The sequence below is a fragment of the Lithobates pipiens genome, unplaced genomic scaffold (assembly GCF_037356315.1).
Source record: "Lithobates pipiens isolate NorthernLeopardFrog02 unplaced genomic scaffold, aLitPip1_a1.2 Scaffold_19, whole genome shotgun sequence".
In the NCBI taxonomy this organism is placed as follows: domain Eukaryota; kingdom Metazoa; phylum Chordata; class Amphibia; order Anura; family Ranidae; genus Lithobates; species Lithobates pipiens.
The window spans coordinates 184,247,144-184,265,759 of NW_027507764.1; the positions used below are offsets into that span (position 1 = coordinate 184,247,144).

At 43.9% G+C, this 18,616-nt stretch overlaps 1 protein-coding gene across 13 annotated transcripts in view; it reads right to left on the reverse strand.

Annotated features, from left to right (window-relative positions):
• Positions 1-18,616, reverse strand: part of TRAK1 (trafficking kinesin protein 1) — a 253,289-nt gene that overhangs the window by 166,612 nt on the left and 68,061 nt on the right. For 4 of the 13 annotated variants that reach the window (XM_077491552.1, XM_077491558.1, XM_077491555.1 and 1 more), the window contains exons 1-2: positions 16,354-16,478; positions 4,401-4,595 (exon numbers count right to left, since the gene is read on the reverse strand). In XM_077491552.1, coding sequence (XP_077347678.1) covers positions 4,401-4,595; positions 16,354-16,357 — 199 coding nt within the window. In that variant the 5' untranslated portion in view covers positions 16,358-16,478. Of the gene's footprint in view, positions 1-4,400; positions 4,596-16,353; positions 16,479-18,616 lie in introns of those variants that run through there. The other 9 variants (XM_077491553.1, XM_077491564.1, XM_077491563.1 and 6 more) reach the window with 3 other exon arrangements.

Here is an 18,616-nt window from a genome sequence, read left to right on the forward strand (position 1 = left end):
TTCATTCCTGTGTATCATCTGAGGTTGTTCACTTCACTGGGTATATGTGAGAGTTTACATTCACTTTAATAAAGCCGATACCTTCTGTAGAGCCTAAGAACTAACATACACCGAATGCTAATAAGTAATTAGCCAACACAAACTCAGGTAGAATGATCACAAACTCTACTAAATGTGGTCATTATACATGCAACAGCATCTGCTATCCATATATGGCAAGGTTGTCAACAAGTGCTTTATCCTCAGGGGCCTCCTTGATGGATCCAGGAGATGCTCCAGCTTGTTAAAGTAAATGCATCATGACACTTAAGAGTTTTAATGAATAACAGCTCACACGTTAAATAGATCCAATAAGTAATTTTTATATTTTAAAACGCATAGATTGTTTGGAAACATTAACACACGTCTCAATGAGTACTTCAGAGAAGATGAGAGAGAATGATGTGGTCCAACGCACCATAAGTAATTGGCCTCCATCCCAAATTTGAACAAAAAGAGAGAAAGTTTGGTCAGCGGGACTTAGAATGAGGCCAATCACTATATAGAGTAGGCATGTGGGATATAAAACACAGTATTGCTTTTATGGGTTCCAACAAAAAGGGGGGAGTTTTTTGGGCACTTTGAATGAGAGATGTATACCAAAGAGCAGTCTTGGCAAAGAACATTTTATTATACCTTGTGAAATCACGTACAGCATACTGAATGACACAAAAAAAGGCATAAACGCAGGACGTATATATGTGGTTTTTAGCATGCCCTGCATTTATGCGATTCTGTGTATACCCCCTTTTGTTGGAACCCATAAAAGCAATACTGTGTTTTATATCCCACATGCCTACTCTATATAGTGATCGGCCTCATTCAAAGTCCCACCGACCAAACTTTCTCTCTACTTGAGAGAATACACCTACGCTAGCAGTACTTGGTAAACAGCCTTTCCAAATGGTTAGTTAAGGAACAATAATAAAGATTGGTTATAGAATTAAATTTGTTGTAAATTGTATTTCAATTATTTCTCGTGATCTAGGCATAACTTGCAGTGAATGAAGTAAGCGGCTATGCACCATTCAGGGGTGTACTAGCACCAACAGAGAAAGGAAGGAACACCGCTCACCAACCCAGTGCACGGATATGTGAATGAGTGTGGCCCCAACCAGTGCCGGTCCTATGACCTGTTTTGCCCCGCACACTGGGGCTTGATCACAGAGGTTCAGTTATTTCTAGCCTATCTGAACAGACCTGTAGTCTGTCAACGTACTTTGTGAAGATCCCCACACATTCAGTTCCTTGACTTTTGTGACACAAATACACTATGCCATGTGAGCAGCCTCAGCTGTGTCACACAATTCACAAAATTTGCCTTCTCAACTACAGAGTTCTGAAAGGAGGCGTTTTAAAAGGTGGGGTCAGTACAGTAATCACTGCTGGCAGGAAGCAGGGTACCATGGGATATGTAGTCCCTAAAATTTAATACAAACAGCAGAGGAGAAGCTGCAATTCATTCAGGGAATCCTAGAATATCTGGAAAGAGATTGCCAGTAGACAGGCAGCAATTACAATATAAAAGGAGATTTTTAAAGTAAGCTTATATGGGATTGTCAAAAATTACCAATGTTTGTATTGCTAATCACAATGCTGTGTATATTATATGTTATAAAATGAAAGTGTATGCTGTGACTATAGATCTCCTTTCTGGAAAGTCTGTCCCCTCCTGACCTGGCTTCTCTGTCCTTCCCCTCACCTTCCTACATAACCTTTTATGTAGCACAGGGGGAGTGAAAGGGAATACTAAATAGTGTACTCTGAATGACAACTCTGAGTCTGCTGGGGCTGCTGACATCGCATCCAAGATGGATGCTTGAAAAGACCTTCATATTTCTGCTTTTTCATGCAGGATTTTTATTTTGTAAAGCACCACACCTATGCTGCACAAAACAGATGGGTGAATTCAGTCTTATATTGGGGACATTTTCCAGTGATGTATAAAATCAGTGCAATTTGTCATAGGATTTGCAGCAAAGGTAATAAATGTGATCCAAACAAATGTCTGCTAGCCATGAACAATCGAGGTATTATATGGCTGTCTATAACTAACCATGGATTGTAGCAGGTCCCATTAACCACTTGCTTACTGGGCACTTAAACCCCCCTCAGTCCCAGACCAATTTTCAGCTTTCAGCGCTGATGCACTTTGAGTGACAATTGCGCGGGCATACAACACTGTACCCAAATGAAATTTTTATCATTTTTTTCCCACAAATAGAGCTTTCTTTTGGTGGTATTTAGTTACAGCTCGGAGTTTTATTTTTTGCTAAACAAACAAAAAAAGATGCAAAAAAAAAAAAAAAAAAATCATGTTTTAATAGTTTGTTATAAAATTTTGCAAACGGGTCATTTTTCTCCTTCATTGAAGTGCGCTGATTAGGCGGCACTGATAGGCTGCATTGGTGGGCACTGATGGGCTGCATTGGTGGGCACTGATGGGCTGCATTGGTGGGCACTGATAGGCTGCACTGGTGGGCACTGATAGGCATAGTTAAGGCGGCACTAATAGGCACAGATAAGGCGGCACCGATGGGCACAGATAAGGCGGCACTGATGGGCAAAGATGGGCACAGATAAGATGGCACGGATGGGTGGCACGGATAAGTGGCACGGATGGGTGGCACGGATGGGCACTGATAGGTACCACAGATAGATGGGACTGATGGGCACTGATAGGTGCCACTGATAGGTGGCTCTGATAGGTGGCACTGCTGGGCACTGATGGGCGGCACTGCTGGGCACTGATGGGCGGCACTGCTGGGCACTGATGGGCGGCACTGGGGTGCAGCACCTGAGGCAGATTTTGGGTGGCACTGTGGGTGGCACTGCTGGGTGGCACTGTGGGTGGCACTGTGGGCACTGCTGGGTGGCACTGTGGGCACTATGGGCACTGCTGGGTGGCACTGACAGGGGGGCACTTACTTTATTCAGGATGGCACTGCGGGTGGCAGGTGGGCACTGGCAGGGGGCAGGTGTCCTTTTATATTGCTGGCCGTGATCGGGACTGATGTCCCGAACACGGCCGCCGGCGATCGGCTTTTTTTTTTTCTCCTCGCGCTGTCAGCGCGAGGAGGAATACTAGCCGATTACCGGCTCCGTTTTATCACATGATCAGCTGTCATTGGCTGACAGCTGATCACGTGATAAGGGGTCGGGATCGACCCCTTACACGGATCGGTGATCAGGCGAGTCTCACGGACTCGCCGATCACAGAGCGCGCCGCGCGCGCCCCTCAGGGGGCGCGCAGGCCGCTCGTAACCAGGACTACGTCAATAGACGTAGTCCCGGAAATGTGGGTCCGCGCTATTGCCGTCATTTTGCAATAGCGCGGATCCCAAGTGGTTAATAAACATTTGCATTCAGCATTTACTGTACAATTTAAAGCAATAGATCACATGTATTTGCATATAGTGCAAAACATGCAAACAGCCACTGGAGAGCGGAGCAGTAGTATGATCAGTAGGAGAACTAGTGCCAAAAGTAAACTTCCTGTTATAAAACAATGACTTATTTCTATCTCTTTACCTCCAAGCTCTCTTGTATTAAATTGTATTTTAAAAATACTGTCTCGATTTATAATGTAAAGCTCTGCGCAAACTTCTGCCACTATAAAAATCCAATATAATAATATCAAAATTCAGGTTAAAGCTAAACTCCAGCCAAACATTTTTGCTTTTGGATAGGAGTAGAAGGCCCCTTTCACATGGGGCGGAATCCATCCAAGCGGATCTGCCTGCTCAGTGGGGGATCTCTCCGCTGATAACTGCTGAGCAGGTGGATGACTGGTCCATGTCTGCTCCGCTCCGCTATGCAGAGCGGACACAGCCAACCGTTCTCCATGGGGCGGTCAGAGGGAAACGGACTGCATGTTGGTTTCTATTCGATAGTCATCTGATGGACAGATGGCGAACGTATTGCCATAAGTCTGTTTTTAACTGACCGGATTGGATGGGATGCCAGTGGGTGACAACTAACGCGTTCGCTGACATCCGCCGCCCTATAGAGAACAATTGGTGGTCCGATTGGGTCCGCCTGAAAAACGGACAGGGGGACCCAATCGGTCCGCTGGTGTAAAAGTGGCCGAAGGGTTAGATAACCAAAAGTATGCTGTCATAACCATTTGTGTTAAAGTGATCTTCTCCTATTTTCTTATTATCATCATCTTCTCAGTGGGAACACAGAGGACAATAAAACCAACCTGAAGAAGATTCTAACCCTTTTCCACTCTAAACACATGGTTACATTTGATTTATCTACAAGACGAACATTAGGACAAAACATTTACATATTTCTGCATCAAACAATAAAAATAGTGACAATTGCGTTGGATGGAAAGTAGTAGTACATTGACTTACGGAAGTATTTCAAGGTCTCTTCAATTTGTTCAGTTGTCAAGTCAATGTTGGCATCAGGAGAGATGAGCGGTGTTTGGAGCCAGTCGTCGTGGTCATACCCATAGATGGTGTCAGCTCTTAGCTTGTAATGTGGCAGCTGCTCTTCCAGCAGGCTGATGATTTCAACTTCCGGAAGATCAGTACTATTGCACACATCTGAAAGAAATGGTAGCATATTGTTTGCTGTTATTAAGTCTAACGCTTCAGGTTTAGTTCTCGAGATCTTTCAGTAAATACAAATTTGCATTAATATATTCCTGACATGTTACAATATACAGAAACAGTATAAAGCTGTACTTTTAGCAGTAAAAAGCAGTCCTTGATCTACAGATAAGTTGGCGCTGTATCCTGTATAATAATAATAAGTAGGTTTTCAATCATGAGATGATTCAATAACTCTGCTACCAGCAGAAGAAAGCATTTCTTCCCCGCTTCCCCCCAGTTCTCCCCAATTAGTCACACTGCAACACTGTAACTTTGCAGCAAGTCACAAATTGAGAGCTTGAAAAATGGGACTGAGCTGTGTTAGGCCTCATGAGGCCATACTTACATGCCTGAGAGCCACACATGCAATAGTGTAGCTGTATGTGGGTATAGGCCAAACTTGCGTAAGCACGCACAAGGGCATAAGACCCTGAACGCACGCAGCTGCATTTTCGGGATTTATACGCAAAATGGTCTATATCCATGTAAAGGGTCACCCTCCTCCGTTCACAGAAGGCTTTGCATTCATTAAAGCTTTAGTATAGGATCTATAAATGGAGGAGGGGATTAGCCCCTGCAGCACCAGACGAGTACGTCAGTGGAGGTGTGGCGGAGCGGGAGACTTTGGATTTCATGACAGCCAGCACCAGCACAAGGGACCCTTCCCAATAAATGTAAGTACTGCCCCTTTTGCTGATTTTTATTTTTTTTTTACCAAAATTTAGGCTTTAACCATTTTCTGCACTATAGCATTCAAATTGATAGCATTAATAATCTAGCAAGGTTAGGGTTTATGTACATGGGTGTAGTGTTCCTGCATTTGCTATGCTATTAGCAAGTCCAACCTCAATTCCAACGTATAAACACAGTCAATGAACTTGAAAGGCATAGTGCAACTTTAGCAAAGAACTGCCAGTTCATATAAGGAGTAGATAAAAGCAAGCTGTGCAGTTTTGACCAAAAGGTAAACAATGCCCTTGCTATAGGTGTAGGCAATTTATGTACCTCCTGAGGCCTGACTGAAAAACTGCCCAGAGGTGGCATCATCCCATCCTGCCCTGATAGGATGTTGCTAGGAGACTACCAGCTGTTAGTTTGTTTTTATTTACAGCTGCACGTGCGTTTTTTTTTTTGGTAAAGGTGAATTTGCATTTACACTGGCATTTCAAAAATGTGCTGATATGAATTATAGACAAGTAGAGTTTTCTGATAACAGTCACTGGCTTCATTCAGAGAGATGAGAAAAATGCTGTTCTGAAGAATGTCAGATCATATGACAGACACAAGGCCAACGCACTGCTCCTTCAGATACACAAAATGTTGGCAGCACATTCTACCACAGAGCAGTCATTTATAAACAATGATTATACCCTTCATAAAAAAAAAGGTATACAGTATAATTTTCCTTTTATAAAGAGTCAACACTAATTCCCTCACAAACTGTAAAACCCCTTCATGACCCGAGGTCACTAAATTCTAGAGGCCCAATTAAATTTAGCAACTTCAGCATACATCCGTTTACTTAAGCCTAGTACACACGGGCCGAATGTCAGACAGCATAGGCCAGTTCAATAGAAACCTATATTCAACCCGTGTGTGCTGCAATTGGTCCGACAGAAGCCAACCGAACAAGACAATAAAGGGGTATGGCCAAAAAAGGTCTGCCAACCAACTCCCGGTCAATTCTCTCAGCCAATGTTGGCCAAAATCAATGTTTTAGCGGGGGAGGGGGGGGCGTCCCCCTGTCAGAACCCTCAGAACCCAATCGCACAGCAGGGGAAATTGCTGAGTGGTCAGTTTTCTTTTTTTTTTTTGTTCAACCCTGCTGGGTTGACAATAAACTGCTAGTGTGTACTAGGCTTTACTTACCTCTATAATTAACTAGCTTACCTGCAAAATGATAACTTTGTTAGGTTTTACTTTTCATCATAAACTAAGGTAAACATTGCACTGCCAATGTGGGGCAAAAGCAACAAGACGATTTATTCGAGATCCAGACATTTTTGGGTTAATTAAAAGTCAGTAACTACAAAAACAGGATCCAGCAATGTGCTTACCCGAGCCGCCCCTTCCCTCTGTATTCTGTCCCTGGCATCTCAACTGTGGGCACCCGTCTGTGACAGCTTGCGGCTTCACAGCCATTAACTGCGCTGCACATTGTAAATGGTTGCACATTCTGGGACCTGTGACTTGTCTTGTCTTTTAAAGAAGAGGAGGATCGGGGCCTTAAAGCAGAATATCCCCTTTTGGTTGGTGCTCCGCTTTAAAGGAGAAGTCCAGCCTTAGCTCATTCAGCGGGGCTTCTCCTATGGGTCCACAGGAGTGCAATTTGTTTTGCAGGCCTGTGACCAGTTTTCAGCAGAGAGCAGTCTGAAGTCCGCTCTCTGCTGACATCACAGGAATTAGTCCAGTCAACGCATCATCCCGACAATAAAGTCTGGATCCGCCAGGTTCCCAGACTAATACCTGTCTCAGCCTCTCAGAGAGCCACTGAGAGCCTGAGATGACCGCTCGCCACCCCTCTACAGCTCAGCACTCCAGTGAATGTGGAGGAGCAGAGCAGGGGAGCTGATGATTGACAGGCAGCATCTCTCTGCTCAGGGAGGTGGGAGAACCGAGCTATCGGCGGTGTTCAATCGCTCGGCTCTCAGTACAGAGGTGGTGGGGGACAGATGTAGCATCGGACCAATACTGCATCCACCTGGGCAAGTATAATTATGGGATAAAAAAAATAATACTTCTCTTTTAACTGCTACCCCCTACAGCTGCATACTCACACGTTCTTCACTCCCCTCCCACTCTATTCAGCTGCTAGCAGCAAACAGAGGTACTTCTACTTATAGGGAACATGTAACTCACCCCCTTTCTGGCACATGACAGCACAGGTGATTGGTGTTTGGCCAGTAAAGTACTTACAAGGTAGTGGAAGGAGGGGGGGGGGGGGGTGGGGAGTACCTTGTGTATGCCATAAACAACAAAAAAAAGTGCAAGAAATCATATAGTGAGCATAATCCTCCTTTTACAGTCGGCTCTGCTTCCTTTATACTTAAATCATTTCCCTTTAGGCCCTGCTCACATGGGCATACCCAAAGAATATGCTGATGCAAGGGCCGTATTTGCCTGCACAGTGACACACAGTCCTGTTCATCTCAACTGCAACACAGCGGCTGCAAGGACACGGCTGCTGATCCCAATTTGACATGCGTGTGGGTGCAATGGCCTTGAACACAGACATTGCACGCCTATGTGAAAGATTTCTGTTATTTTAGCCTGGGTTCACACTATAGCGAAACGGGAACCAGCGCAATTTCAGTGCCAGTTGCTGCATCGCATCTCCCCAGCAGGCAATTCATACTCCTCTTTGCGAAGCGCTGTGGGTGTCAATATAAAGTTTATGAACCCTCAGATCGGTTCGCAGATCACAGTGCGAACTGTGAATTGGGACAGGAATCGGACACCCATGCGATCTGATTCCAGTGCGGGGGGGAAAAAATGTTCTTGTACTTTTTTCGTGCAAATCTAATCTAACAACTGTATAGCCAAATTCGCATTGCACAGACATCGCATGTGATCAGCACAGCAAATGCAGTGTGAATCACACGCAAATGTCTGTGTTTGCTATAGTGTGAAACCAGGCTAATACCAGTTGACTCAGTTTGAAAGGCACTGACTATTGTCACTTGTGGCTTGAGCGGATCGCTCTTCATAGAGTATTTGATAGACGGTAAAGAGATGTGGTATAGCTTCCTTACTGCTTGTTCTAACCCCCTAAATGCACCACAACGATGTACACAATTATGGAGTGGTTGCAATACAAACCCATTCAAACCATTCCACGGCCTCGAAGAACAGCATGTGTACACCCCCACCCCTGCCAATCATCTCTCACAGTGTATAAGAGCTGTAACTGCAGCTCTCCACCCCCTCCTCTCTGCTCCTCACATATGCACAGAGTGGATAAAAATCAATGATTTTTAACCACCTCAATACAGTGCACTTTCAGCGCTCTCACAATTTGAATGACAAATACTCATGCAACACTGTACCCATATGAAACGTGAAACTTAAATTTTGTGAAAAAAAATGCCCTTTTCTTTGTTTCTGTCATAAAATTTTGCTAATTAGTAATTTTTCTTCATAAATTTTGGCCAAAATTTATACTGCTACATATCTTTGGTAAAAATAACCCACATTGGTGTATATTATTTGGTATTTTTGAAAGTTATAGAGTCTACAAACTATGGTGCCAATCACTGAAAATTGATCATATCTGATCAGGCCTTCAGTACATCACTAACAAGTCAGGAAAGTACAAAATACCCCCCAAATGACCCCTTTTTAGAAAATAGACATTCCAAGGTATTAAGCAAGTAGCATGGTGAGTTCTTTTAAGTTGTAATTTTTTCCCACAATTCTTTGCGAAATGAAGATTTTTTTTTTTTTTACAAAATTGTCATATTATCAGGTTATTTCTCATACACAGCATATGCATACAACAAATTACACCCCAAAATACATTCTGCTACTCTTCCAGAGTATGGCGATACCACATGTGTGAGACTTTTACACAGCCTGGCCAAATACAGAGCACCCACATTGAAGTAGTACCTTCAGGCATTCTACGAGCAAAAATGACACATCTCATTTCACAACCACCTATTACACTTTTAAAGGCCCTGGAGTACCAGGACAATGGAATTGCCCATAAAATAACCCCATTTTGGAAAGCAAACACCCCAACGTATAATCTGTGAGGCATAATGAGTCTTTTGAACGGTTCATTTTTTTCCAGAAGTTTTTGGAAAATGTGGAAAAAAATGAAAAACGCATTATTATTTTTTTTATTTTTTTTTACACAAAGTTGTCAATTTAGATATTTCTAACACATAGCATGTATATAGCAAAAATTACACCCCAAAACAAATTCTGCTACTCCTCCCCAGTATGGCGATACCACATGTGTAGGACTTTTACACAGCCTGGTCACATAGAGAGGCCGAACATTGAAGTAGTACCTTCAGGTGTTCTAGGAGCATAAATTACACATCTCATTTCATTCCTACCTATCACATTTTGAAGGTCCTGGAGCATCAGGACAAAGCAATTACCCACAAAATGAGCCCATTTTGGAAAGCAAACACCCCAACGTATTCTATGAGGCATGGGCTGCAAATAGGTACTCGGGTACTCTGATGGCCTGGTGACAGGTACTCGGGTACTCTGATGGCCTGGTGACAGGTACTCGGGTACTCTGATGGCCTGGTGACAGGTACTCGGGTACTCTGATGGCCTGGTAAACTGGTATTTGGGTACTCTGAAGGGCGGTGATAGGTACTCATATGGGCTGTGACAGGTACTCGGGTACTCCGATGGGCTGTGACAGGTACTCGGGTACTCCGATGGGCTGTGACAGGTACTCGGGTACTCCGATGGGCTGTGACAGGTACTCGGGTACTCCGATGGGCTGTGACAGGTACTCGGGTACTCCGATGGGCTGCGACAGGTACTCGCATGGACTGAGAGGTACCCGGGTACTCTGATGGGCTGTGACAGGTACTCGGGTACTCTGATGGGCTGTGACAGGTACTCTGATGGACTGTGAGTGACAGGTAATATGATGGGTGGTGACAGGTCCTCTTTATTGGGGTGGGGAGGAAGGAAATCAGTGTGATTGGTGTGTACACTGTAAGCGGTAACGAGATGTTACCGCAATCTCCTCCTCACACATGATCGGTGTGTGAGGAGGAGAACCCGGTAACATACCGGTAACTCAAGGGAGAGAAAGGTAATTTGGGGGTTCTGGAAATGGGAGGGGAGCTGTACAAGTTAATCTCCTTATACCAATTCACAGACCAGAATACCAAAAAAGAAATGTTGGACTATACCGGTACTAAATTTGATACATAAAAATCTAAAAATATAAAGTAGAATTTTTATTTTATTTTTTTATATATATAGGTACCTCTTGATGTAATAAATTTCTCCTACAATCCCCTTTTTTTCCAAATATAATTGTATATGTTTGTTGTTTCTCTATATATATACTCATACGATTGTATAACTATATGAACTATTAACAGGTACGCATTGTCTAATGTATATCCAATTTTTAGACCTCCTCCGGGTGAAGCGGAAAATTCCACGAAACTAGTCGAGGAACCCTCCACCTGTACCCCTAGAATGGAACTCCACCATGAGTAACTGTACATACGAATCTGGGGGGTACTAGTTTTTAACATGATATTTCTTTGTGCAATAATTTTCTTTCTTTTTGTTGTGTAAATTTTCTCTATTTTTTGTATTAAAATTTATATGAAATTCTACTTTATATTTTCAGATTTTTATGTATCAAATTTAGTACCGGTATAGTCCAACATTTCTTTTTTGGTATTCTGGTCTGTGAATTGGTATAAGGAGATTAACTTGTACAGCTCCCCTCCCATTTCCAGAACCCCCAAATTACCTTTCTCTCCCTTGAATTACTACTGGATGATGGTACTACACCTTGTATTAACAGTTATCTTTTGTATTGAGGCTATACTTCACAATTTCCTCTGCTATAACATACCGGTAACATTGTTTACCAGTGTCGGTGACAGGCAGTGTTCCCGGGAACACGCCATCACCGACACGCATGCGCCATGCACAGTGGGGGTGTAACCATCTGTGATCGGCCGTGATGAAGTCATCACGTGGTAAACGGCCATACCCAATGGCTGTTCACCCCCCTCGGGGGCGAGCGGCGTGTCGGTGACACGCCGCCACCGAAGGAACAGGGATGCATGTGCACGATCGTGCGCATTCCCTGTTTAAATGGGAGGACATCATAGGACACCCTCCCGCCACAAGAGCTGCGCCGCCTGCCCATCATTTGACGGTCGGAAAGTAGTTAAAAAAGAAAATTTAAATCAGATTTTTTTTTTTATTTAAAGCGGAGTTCCACCCATTTAAAAGTCAGCAGCTACAAAAAGTGTAGCTGCCGACTTTTAATAATCAGACACTCGCCTGTCCCATGGTCCAGTGATGCGGGCTCACGAAGCCCCGCTCCCCCTCCTCTCCGAGGCACCGACATTCTAACTGTGGGCGCTCAGCTGTGACTCCATAAAAACTGGGTATCCGCCCCCCCCTGACCCCCGATGTCAAATGTGGCATGTCAGGGGGTCACCATAACTTAAAGCAGAAGTTCAATTTTTGGGTGGAGCACCTCTTTAAAAATCAATTTTTTTGATTTTTATCATATTTATTTTAATAAAATGCTTTTGGAGTAAAAATCGTTCTAAAGAGAGTTTTCTATTCAAGATACATTAATCATTTAGTTTATTCAGCATGAAAAGGAGCTTCGTTATGTAGCATGAGGCTGTATGTTCTGCAATAGTTACATTTTTGGTAAACTTATTCAATTAATCCAAGCTCTGCAAGCTGAGATAACGTGCACTGCATTGATGCATTCACACCATTTCACAGTAACCATGAGATAAAACAAAGTTCTGGAATATTCCTTTATCCCATTGTTTTACAAATCTATGTACATTACAAACTGTAGGATTGAATCGGTTCTGATATCGCTGTTTTACTAACCTGATAACTTATTATTCTAAATAGGAAACCTTCGCTTTGTTTGCAAATATTAAAGATTCTAACTGCCAGCAAGAATTATGCCCTGTACACACGGTCAGACTTTCCAATGGAAAATGTGCGATCGGAAATTGTGTTGTCGGAAAATCCGATCGTGTGTGGGCTCCATAGGACTTTTTCCGTCGGAATTTCCGACACACAAAGTTTGAGAACGGGATCTAAAATTTTCCGACAACAAAATGCGATCATTTAAATTCCGATCGTGTGTAGACAATTGCGACAACGTGTCACGCATGCTCAGAATAAATTACGAGACGAAAGCTATTGGCTACTGGCCTGTTTATAGTCCCGCCGTACGTGTTCTACATCACCACGTTCAGAACGATCAGATTTTCCGACAACTTTGTGTGACCATGTGTATGCTAGACAAGTTTGGGCCAAAATCCGTCAGAAAAAAATCAGACGGTTTTGACGTCGGAAAGTCCGACCGCGTGTACAGGGCATAAGTCCTTACATTTTAAGAGTACCTGGCATTTCAGATCATCATGGCAGCGCCCGTTAGCGGGCATCCACTCACCTGCTGCCTCATCACCAGTCGTCCCATTAACCACTTCCCGACCGCCGCACGACGATGTACGTCGACAGAATGGCACGGGCAGGCATAAGGGCTTACATGTACGTCCTTGCCTTCCCGCGGGTCGGGGGCCCGATCGGGCCCCCGCCCGGTGCCTGCGGCGGTCGGTATTCGTTCGGGAGCGATCCGGGATGAGGGGGGCGGCCATTCATTCATGGCCACCCCCTCGCGATCGCTCCCGACGAATAGAAATCCTTCGTCACATCACTTCCTCTCCTGTAATGTAAACACAGGAGAGGAAGTGATGTAATCTCTCCTCCGTGTCGGTATTTTTCGTTCCGACACCGAGGAGAGAGGATCGGTGAGTTGCACCAACACGACACTATACAGTAGAACATGCCAGGCACACTCACACCCCCCCGATCACCCCCCCAATTACCCCTGCCCCCCAGTCACAGTGACACCAATGTCATTTTTTTTTTTTTTTTGCATTGGTGTCATTTGTGACTAATAACTGCTAGGGCAGTTAGGGTTAGCCCCCTTTAGTTCTAATGTACCCCCCTAACCCCCCCAATAAAGGTTTAACCCCGTGATCACCCCCCGTCGCCAGTGTCACTAAGGCTGGGTTCACATTGCAGCGGTTTATGAGAACGAATGCGATTCGCACCGCACTGCAGTGCAAATCACATCCGATCTCTGTGCGATTCGAGTTCAGCCATACAGATAGTATGGCTGAATTCGCATCGCACCCGCCGCAAATTCGCATGGGACCCTTTTTTTGGCCCGCAGCAGAATCGGATCGCATGGGTGTTCACGCCATGCGATCCGAGTTTGCAGATCGCACTGCGATATGCGAACTGATCTGGGGGTGTCATTAACATTTCACTGACACTCCCAGCAGTTCGCATAGGGCAGTGTGAACTGCCGCCGGGAGGCATGCGATGCGGGAACCCGCCGCGGATTCGTGGCGTTCCCGCATCGCTCCAGTGTGAACCCAGCCTAATAAGCGATCGTTTTTCTGATCGCTGTATTAGTGTCACAGGTGACGCTAGTTAGGCAGGTAGGTATTTAGGTTCACCGCAGCTTTTTATAGCGCCAGGGACCCCCATATACTACCGCATAAAGCCCCCTGATTGCCCCCTAGTTAACCCTTTCACCAGTGATCACCATATAACTGTTACAGGTGACGCTGGTTGGTTAGTTATTTTTTTATAGTTTCAGGGCACCCGCCATTTATTACCTAATAAAGGTTTAACCCCCTGATCACCCGGCGGGTGTCATTTGTGACTGTAATAACTGTTAGGGCAGTTAGGGTTAGCCCCCTTTAGTTCTAAGGTACCCCCCTAACCCCCCCAATAAAGGTTTAACCCCGTGATCACCCCCCGTCGCCTGTGTCACTAAGGCTGGGTTCACATTGCAGCGGTTTATGAGAACGGATGTGATTCGCACCGCACTGCAGTGCAAATCACATCCGATCTCTGTGCGATTCGAGTTCAGCCATACAGATAGTATGGCTGAATTTGTGTCGCACCCGCCGCAAACTCGCACTGGACCCTTTTTTTGGTCCGCAGCAGAATCGGATCGCATGGGTGTTCACACCATGCGATCCGAGTTTGCAGATCGCACTGCGATATGCGAACTGATCTGGGGGTGTCATTAACATTTCACTGACACTCCCAGCAGTTCGCATAGGGCAGTGTGAACTGCCGCCGGGAGGCATGTGATGCGGGAACCCGCCGCGGATTCGTGGCGTTCCCGCATCGCTCCAGTGTGAACCCAGCCTAATAAGCGATCGTTTTTCTGATCGCTGTATTAGTGTCACAGGTGACGCTAGTTAGGCAGGTAGGTATTTAGGTTCGCCGCAGCTTTTTATAGCGCCAGGGACCCCCATATACTACCGCATAAAGCCCCCTGATTGCCCCCTAGTTAACCCTTTCACCAGTGATCACCATATAACTGTTACAGGTGACGCTGGTTGGTTAGTTATTTTTTTATAGTTTCAGGGCACCCGCCATTTATTACCTAGTCTCACTAGTGTACCCCTAAATTTAGGGGTGTCTACTTTCCAAAATGGGGTCATTTGGGGGGGGGGGGTTTGTGCCATCTTGGCATTTTATGGCCTTCAAAACTGTAACGCCCTTAGAAAGCCTGAAGGCGGTGCTTGGTTTTCGGGGCCCCGTACGCGGCTAGGCTCCCAAAAAGTCCCACATATGTGGTATCCCCGTACTCAGGAGAAGCAGCAGAATTTATTTTGGGGTGTCATTTCACATATGCCCATAGCATGTGTGAGCAATATATCATTTAGTGACAACTTTGTGTAAAAAAAAAAAAAATTTTTTTTTGTCATTATTCAATCGCTTGAGGCAAAAAAATAAAATATTCAATGGGCTCAACATGCCACTTATCAATTTCCTTAGGGGGTCTACTTTCCAAAATGGGGTCATTTGGGGGGGTTTTGTACTGCCCTGCCATTTTAGCACCTCAAGAAATGAGATAGGCAGTTGTAAACTAAAAGCTGCGTAAATTCCAGAAAACGTAACTTAGTTTGTAGATGTGACAACTTTTGCGCAAACCAATAAATATACAATTATTGACTTTTTTTTTACCAAAGACATGTGGCTGAATACATTTTGGCCTAAATGTATGACTAAAATTGAGTTTATTGGATTTTTCTAATAACAAAAAGTAGAATATCATTTTTTTTCAAAATTTGCGGTCTTTTTACGTTTATATCGCAAAAAATAAAAATCGCAGAGGCAATAAAATACCATCAAAAGAAAGCTCTATTTGTGGGAAGAAAAGGACGCAAATTTTGTTTGGGTACAACATTGCATGACCGCGCAATTACCAGTTAAAGCAGCGCAGTGCCAAATTGTAAAAAGACCTCTGGTCATTGACCAGCAAAATGGTCCGGTCTGAAAGTGGTTAAAGTGAATGGGACTGTCGGTGAGTCAACAACGGGTCAAGAGAGGAGCTGCTGTGGGACAGAGATGACAGTTGTTCCTTTAAAATTATGATTTAAATTGAGTTGATTTAAATCAAGTCTTTTTACTAGAGATTTAAATCATAATTTAAATCGTGATTTAAATCGACTTGTGTATGATATGTTAAAAAGACCACTCATAGTCTCCATCAGAAGTCTGCATGACAGGGTGACAACACAGAAGCCCAACTGGGAGACAGGGACAGGGCACCCTACAATGACATTAAAATGTGCTGATCAGGGAAGAAGTAGTTCTGTGGGTGAGGTAGTCACCCATCCATGTGCTCAGCAAATACTAGACTGAGACACAGACACCTAAAGGCCTGTAATTTCTGTCATTGTGTTATAATTGTTAACTAATTATGTTCTTGTACTTCAACTGGGCCTTACACATCGACATTTCAGAATCGGCAGCTGTGGTTACAGATAGCAATCCATCCATGTTTTTAATCTCATACAACTACAAAAGGAGAAATGTCCCAGATGGTATGTGCATCTCAGACAGAACAGAGGAAATGTTTCCTTACAGATCCCGCATTTATCTATGCATAAAACAGAATTAGTAATGTTCTACGTACTCATTTTGTGTGTGGATTTTGTCTCCCCCGTCTCCCCACCGTTCCCTTCTCTCCTACGGTCACATTTTCCCTCCAGCTGTCCTGACGGCTGCTTGTCCTAAAGCAACACATGGAAAGGGCGCTGCTGGTGCCCAGGCCGCCTGTCACATGGTGCTCCGAATTTCCTGACTAAACATAGCTAAAACAAAGCCAGCTCACTAGCCGGGCCTTGCTGATACTTCACATCAACTAAAAATGGCTGCCCTTTCACATTCTGCCAATTACACTGCCTGGCAGACAAAGTCACAGCCTGTCTAAATTGCTGAATAAAATAGCCCTCTGTATAGAATGTACAGCAAGACTGTGTAAGGGGATTTTTATGCCAATGTTCGAGGAAAGAGTCACTTATAACACATATTTCAGATGTCACATCCTTGAAGATACTGCCAGTTCCGTCACTCCTGGTTGTGGTGGTCCTTTCTCTTTATATTGTTTGCCCTTTTAGGTGGATACCTGCACCTTGGCTTTGTCCACATTTGAAGTGGCCTTTTGACATATTCATGTTTACCTCTATTAATTCATAATTTGTAACTATGCCATGTATTACTATATGAATTGATATAGTTTACGCAGAATGGTTAAACTGTAGTTGTACTTGCAAGTATCTATATGTTGTCACTTGTTTGGTCAAAATCACTGCTTTCAAAACCCTTTTTTTTTTTTTTTTTTTTTAAGTGGAATTAAACGTAAAAAATAAAAATAAATCTGTGACGTGCAGGATTTAATATGACAGAAGAGACCCTATTGATCGTTTGTGTCCTATTTCCCCTGGCTTGCCAGCATTTGAGTACACTGAGAAGCGCATGTGCAACTCAGGATATATTGGCAGCATGGCTCTATGCTGTGATGATGTGATTTCTGTGTGCAAATGCCGCAAATTACATAATTTGCCCCAGCCAATCGTGCAGCTGAAGATTTGGAACCGGGAAGGAAGACTGGGAGACTATGGAAGTATCCATGACCAATAGGAGTGCTGCCACCACAATTCTGGAGGGGATTGTTTGCCAAACAGGTCAGCTACAATGGGCCAAATCTGTGATCTGTGATTTTTACTGGGGCTGCAACATTGCGGCAGACAGATCGGACACTTTTTTGGGACCATTGACATTTATACAGCAATCAGTGCTATAAAAATGCACTGATTACTGTGTAAATGTCACTGGTAGGGAAGGGGTTAACACTAGGGGGCAATCAAGGGATTAAATGTGTTCCTTCATTAGTGTTTCTAACTGTGGGGGGGTGGAACTGACTGGGGGAGGAGACATACCGCTGTTCGCAATTATTGCAAACAGCAGATCTGTCTCTCCTCTCCTGTCAGAACGAGGATTTGTGTGTTTACACACACAAATCCCTGTTCTGGCTCTCGTGTCCACCATCCCAGGTGGCTTGCACCATGCACACACCTGCTGTGGCTCTTAAAGGAGCCGCCATACATATACTACAATTCATGCAGGAGAGCCAGCCTGCCACCGTATATGTAAGTGAGTCAGTCGGGAAATGGTTAATAAAAGTTTCTTCTATATGTTGTGTGGCCTAGACCTTTGAAGACATATAGGAAACTCCCTCCTGTACTGCATTCTGCACTGTCCTGAGGAAGCAAATCTCACTGTGAAACATGTCAACAAAAAGGGTTTCTAATAAATTTGTGGTACAGAAACACTTATTTATGGTCTTATAAAACAAGGGTTCCTCCAGAGAGGTTGCTGGAGGTTCCTTGAGCTGTAGCTGATTGACCTTCAACTTGATGGTAATAGCATTGTTCAAAGACCAACAGCGCTTGGCAAATACAGCAGAATGACATCAATTATCTTTTTAGCTGTCTGTAAGGGTTGCATTATTTCTTCCAATCAGCAATGCAAGGGACCATTGACTCACAATTAACTTGTTTTTTAAAGTGTTCCTTTCTCTGGGCTAAAAAGGTTTATTCCCTGGTCTAATATCTGTAATGCCATAAGTAATTCATATATATGTACTTTACTTGTAAGAAAAATTGATATAAATTTTTATTTTTTTTGCAGATAAAAGCTATTACCAGCTATTACCTTTTGTACCACCACCCCCTCCCTTTAGATTGTAAGCTCTATGAGCAGGGCCCTCCTGTACCTTTTGTATTGTACTGTAATTGTGTTGTCCCTCCTATACATTGTAAAGAGCTGCATACATTGTTGGCGCTATATAAATCGTGAATAATAATAAAAGTATGAATGCTTCACTTTTACATATG